Source organism: Scylla paramamosain, chromosome 20, assembly GCF_035594125.1.
Source record: "Scylla paramamosain isolate STU-SP2022 chromosome 20, ASM3559412v1, whole genome shotgun sequence".
NCBI classification, from domain to species: Eukaryota; Metazoa; Arthropoda; class Malacostraca; order Decapoda; family Portunidae; genus Scylla; species Scylla paramamosain.
In genome coordinates this window covers 11,612,995-11,618,994 of record NC_087170.1, presented here as the reverse complement: position 1 = coordinate 11,618,994, position 6,000 = coordinate 11,612,995, and the positions used below count along the sequence as shown (strand labels likewise).

The window sequence follows — 6,000 nt, the reverse complement described above, 5'->3', positions numbered from 1 at the left end:
GTTCCGGCTTAGAGGGCGATGACAGGGCTTAGCGAGGCGACAGCGGGGGGCGAGAAAGCGTCGACAGGACGGTGACACGATTAAAGCATGCAGGGACAGGAATAACTGGAGGTTTTTTCTGTGGTAGTGGTGATGGTGGTGGTGTTAGAGATAGGTGAATACAAAGGATTGGATTCTGAATTACTTCTGCCCATATCTTTCGCTACTTTCAAAAGGCTCTAGTTGAAGGTAACGGGTTTTTTAAATAGACGTTTTTGAGAGTTTTAGTGACAGATTAACAAGATTTTTAACAGTAAGAACACTCTTGAGAACCCAGCTAATCATCTCTGTGAGGCCTTTAAAAAAAATAGTCTTTGGTGAGAGAGCAAAGCGTTTCAGTATATGGGTCATAGATTGATTAATAAGTAGCTGTATGGGTAGTGCCCCGCGTGGTGGTGGTGTGGTGGTGGTGTGGCGTATGTGGTGATGGAGGTAGTGTAACGTGTTGTGGGTGCTTGTGTTGGTGCTGAGTGATGTGATGGTGGTGTAGGATGCGTAGTGATGTGATGAGATGTAGTGGTGATGAGGTGATGATGTGTGCGTTGGGGGAAGGATGTATTTCACTATATGTATACCAGAGAGAGAGAGAGAGAGAGAGAGAGAGAGAGAGAGAGAGAGAGAGAGAGAGAGAGAGAGAGAGAGAGAGAGAGAGAGAGAGAGAGAGAGCAAACAAAAGAAAATAAACCACATGACAATTTTCCCCACACACCACAACCTTCACAACACAACACAGCACAACACAAAATCAATCACTCACAGCACCTTCGTCTCCTCAGCGCCACATGTCGAGACACATACGGCATCCCAGACTCAACGTACGTGCGGCGGGAGGACGAGACGCGGGCCCTGTGTACCTCGGAATTCTCAGACATCTCCCCGCTGACTGGTGGAAACGTGGCCTTTTCGACGCTGGAGAGCCGCCCCTCCGCCTACAACTTCGAGAACAGCCCCGAGTTACAGGACTGGGTGACGGCCACGGAAATTCGCATTGCGCTGGACCGCCTCAATACCTTCCGTGACGAGGTGTTCGGGGACATTAAAGTGCTGCGGTCTTACTTCTACGCCATCACTGATCTGGCTGTCGGAGGAAGGTGCGTTATTCTCTTGTTTTCCTTTTTTCATGTAAGTGGCACTGGTCAAGGGCAACAAAAAAGTAGGAGATTGAAAAATAAAAGTCCCATGGAGATGCCAGTCCCCACAAGGTTAAAGGACCAGTAGGATTATTTGATTTGTTTACTGTCTGCCGCTCCTTGAGATATATTTTTCTTGTTTTTAGTTAGTTGGGTGGGTGGGGGAGCCTTCCACTGCTGTCTTTTTTTTTTTTTTATAGGTTAAGAAAGTGTAATTAAGAAAGGACCTAAATGTTCGTCTGTGTTTAGCTTATGGAATTTTTTTTTTTTTTTATTGCGTCTTGAAAGTTTGATGTATATGAGTGCTTGAATTACCTTTATTGCCATGGCGGACCTTGGGACAGTTGGTGGCCTTAATTCTTTCTGTATTTTTAAATGTTTGAATGTGATTTCCTCCTGTCCATGTTTCAGTCAATTTGTGTAAGTTAGTGTTTTAATCCATTTTCATATGACGAGTTAAGTTTCTTGTTCATTGCATATTATATCATATTGGTAAATTACGAGTATATTAAAAAGAAAGGGAAAATCTCAGAGATAGAGTAGCCTTCCCCAAGAAAGTCGTGTTCTACAATGCTCTAGAGTAGCCTTCCCCAAAAAAAGTCGTGTTCTACAATGCCCTCTATAGAAAACGAAGCAGTGATAGGTATACTTTTTTAAATTAAGATCCCGCGTCACGTTAAGTATTTATATAGTTATGAACATTACACTTTGCATTTGAGCGTTACACACCGTATAAATGAAGTTAGTCAAAAGCAAACTTTTTCATAATTTTTGCTCATTCACTCATTTTTAGATTGGCTGTTGAAACAATGCATTTCAGACACCAGAAGACGAACGACATTGCACTAACTATAATATTTGAAGAAAAAAAAAAAAAAAGTAACCGCAGCCAAAGGGAGAGAAAGAAGAAAGTAGAGGCAGGTATAAATGCGTGTTCTTTTGGTCATGTATTGAGTGAAGGTGGAGTGTAGTACTACAGCCAGGCCAGCTGCACCCTTACCCTTACAACCAGTCTGTCCAAGCCTCGTCCTCACACCTTGCCAACATTTCCACAGGTGTAAATGCAACGGCCACGCCTCGGAGTGCGTGGAGTCGACGGGCCTGGACGGACAGAGCCAGCTGGTGTGTCGCTGTGAGCACAACACTGCGGGACGGGACTGTGAGGAGTGTCTGCCCTTCTACAATGACGCCCCCTGGGGCCGCGCCACCTCCAGCAACGCCAACGAGTGCCGCAGTGAGTACCTGTGGGGGCTGTGGAGTGGCGGGATTGGTAGTGCCCGCGACAGGACATCTAAGCTAACCTAACCTAATTTGAACTAACTCAGACATCTAAGCTAACCTAACCTAATTTGAACTAACCTAATTTGACCTAATCTAATCTGACCTAATCTAACCTAACCTAATTTGACCTAATCTAACCTAACCTAACTAATTTGACTTGCTCTAACCCAACCTAACCTAACTTAACCTAACCTAATCAAACATAATCTAATCTGACCTAACCTAACCTACCCTAACCAAACCCTAAACTAACATGTAAGTAGATTTTTACCAATTTGCGCCATGATCTTTTTTTTTTTTTTTATCGTGACTTTCCGACTGCCACATGTTGAGTGATTGATTGATTGCTTGACTACTCCACAAGTTCATGAGGTGCCGTGCGGGAGTGGAGGGGGGAGGGGGGCAGAAGGGAGTAGTGGGGAGAAATAGGTGTGATTTCGAGGTTAGGGAGCTGCATGGCAAGGTTGTCGGGCTCCGATCTCGAGGCTGGTGGCGCCGTTTGATACAGCTCCACGGCGAGGGTGCATCTTACGCTGGGCACTGGGGCGTCACACATCTACCCCTTAGAAAATTGAGCCTGTTGAGGAAATATATGCTACAGTAGTTTGTAAGGCTGAATTTCTGTTGATAATAGACATGCAGTAGTAATTGAAAAGATTGAGCCTTTTGAGGTAAGAGAGGACATGTGTTGTTGATGGTGGAGGTATGGAGCACAAAGGCAGTGACGAATGCCAGGTTAGCTTTGCCTCGTTTATAAATAGGAAAAAGGTGGAAGGCCAAGCAATCTAGAACTCAGCGGCTCATGGTGCCCCTGGTGCCGGAGTGTTGCCTGAGCACCGCCTGGACTCCTGGCTTGCCTTCATTCTCAGTGCCCTGCTTCTTGACGCGGCCGTGAAGCACAGGCCCAGTGGTTTCCGTGTCCTCGAGCGGTTGGGAAGGTTTGTACGTGAATAGGTCCACCGTCTGGGTTTATCCTCGCACGCCACAGAGTATCGCAGTCTGGTCTGTTATGTCCCATGAATTCCTTGGATCCTGCTTTGGGGTGACGCGCGTATCGCCCTCGCCATGAAGTGTTGCTCAGGGCCTGAGTCACGGAGGCAAGGAACACACGTGCTGGGTGGAGGTGATTTTTTGGGACAGTTTGCCAGACTATTGGCTCAACGGTGTGTGCCGCCATCCATCACCCACTCCACCTCAGGGCGCAAGAGGCGTGAGAGGCGCCTCCTGATTATTAACTTGCGGAAGGTAGTTGATAAGATTAACGTGTTGAGAATGTGTGCATTGTTGATGGATGCATGGATCGTGTTTAGAGGCAGTGATTAGTTATGAGCTTAAAGGTTAGGCTTGCCTTACTCAGGGGAGAACTGTCACTTCCCTGATCCTCGGATGTTGTGGGGTGAATCTCTGCTGCACGGGCGTGTGGCCGCATGTGTTGACAGTCTCATTGGCCTTCACTGAAACCATACGATTTCCCTAAGAGAGAGAGAGAGAGAGAGAGAGAGAGAGAGAGAGAGAGAGAGAGAGAGAGAGAGAGAGAGAGAGACGTTCGCTTCTATGGCGTGTTCCAGACTTGTCCTTTCTGTGCAGTGTGTCAGACCGAACCCCAAGAAACTGCAGTGGTGGTATGGGCGAGATGGCCACCCTCCCCACACACACACACACACACACACACACACACACACACACACACACACACACACACACACACACACACACACACACACACACACACACACACACACACACACACACACACACACACACACACACACACACACACACACACACACACACACACACACACTGGAGGTCGCCTATAAAGCGCGAATACTTAGGAAATTATTATAGAAAAAATCAACGAAGCTACATCACTAAATTGACACCAGTAAAACATCAAGGCCCTCCTCTTGTCTCTTCTCCAGCTACCTCCAGCATGCATCACCCCTCCTGCCACCCATTGCGTATTCCTCCCCTAACCTCATCTTTCATCCCCTTGTCCATTTACCCAATCAGCCAGTCAGTTATTATCAGCGTGACGCGTGTGCTAATCCTTCGTATCTCTTAACATATCGACTCCTCATCTCCACTGCTTTTAACACGGTCTAGTGGAAGACATCAGAGTGCCTTCATGACTGTAGTGGCAGTTCAACAAGGCTCCTCTACACTGCAGGTAGGAATAACACAAATGAGAACGCTTACCATAATTTCTGTAGCCTCTGAAAATTAATGTGTGGGAGACTAAAGCTTTAAGAATATTGGCCAGTGAACCAAATGGTCTTCGTGAAGAAAGGGACGGTGGAATAGAGAGAGAGAGAGAGAGAGAGAGAGAGAGAGAGAGAGAGAGAGAGAGAGAGAGAGAGAGAGAGAGAGAGAGAGAGAGAGAACTTTCACTCGGGCAAGACCTTTGGCATGAATGCTATTATGGTCCATCTCTCTCTCTCTCTCTCTCTCTCTCTCTCTCTCTCTCTCTCTCTCTCTCTCTCTCTCTCTCGTTTTTTTTATTTCTCATACATGTTTTCTCATTTCCTCATCTTGTGTTCCGTACCTTCTTCCTTCCCTCTTCCACTCCTTCCCTCCCTCCCTCTTTCTAGCCTAGAGGTGTATCGCGGCTCACCTGTGTGTGTGTGTGTGTGTGTGTGTGTGTGTGTGTGTGTGTGCTGCAATTTTGCCATTACTACTACAAGTACTACTGCTGCTACTGCTACTGTTAATGAAAATGGATAATGTGTAACTGAATAACGTTCTATGTATATGAAAAAAAGATGTACATAATTTAATAAACTTTAACACTGAAAAAAAAGCAACACCAGAAGCGTTCGTTCATTTCTTAAGTTATTTCCAAAACGAGTAAAAGAAAAAAAGAAAAGAAAAACCTCACACACACACATTGATAATTTCACTACTTGTCTATATATGCCTTAGTCTGTCCGTACTTAGTCCATCCATGCTTAGAAACAGGTGGGCACAATATGAATGATGGCTCTCAGCTAACCGCCAGACAGAACCACTAATAATAAGGGCGACCATATGTTTACCTTGAGTGGCACGCAAAAAAAAAAAAAAAAAGTGGACGGTGTGTTCGTTGCTGCTTTATAATGGCCTTAAATGGACCGAGAGGATTTTGTGTTGGGTAGAAAGTTTTTAGGTGCGGAAGAAATTCAAAGATTCTGATGATGATGATGATGATAGTGGTATTCAACTACTACTACTATTTTACTACTACTACTACTACTATCACCACCACAACTAAGAACTTTAAAATTGAAATATAATAATAATAGTAATAATAATAATAATAATAATAATAATAATAAATAGAAGTAGTTGCAGGAGAACTAGTAAGGGTAGTAAGGTACCCCAAAAGGAAACAGACAGGTGTGGGAGAGACGGGAAGTTAGAGAAACAGGTGCGGGAGAGACGGGTGGTGTGAGCAGACTAGATGCAGAAACACAGAAAAGACCTGGACAATTAAGAGCAAGCCAGGTGAATACGAAGAGGAACAGATGAGGTTAAAAGTTCAGAGGAATAACCCGATGGTGGAGCGACGGGG

At 45.2% G+C, this 6,000-nt stretch overlaps 1 protein-coding gene across 1 annotated transcript in view; it reads left to right on the top strand.

The window, feature by feature from the left end:
- LOC135110318 (laminin subunit gamma-1-like) overlaps window positions 1–6,000 on the top strand; it is an 80,996-nt gene that overhangs the window by 33,792 nt on the left and 41,204 nt on the right. Inside the window, 2 exon segments of the mRNA XM_064022537.1 lie at window positions 816–1,130; window positions 2,225–2,403. Coding sequence (XP_063878607.1) covers window positions 816–1,130; window positions 2,225–2,403 — 494 coding nt within the window.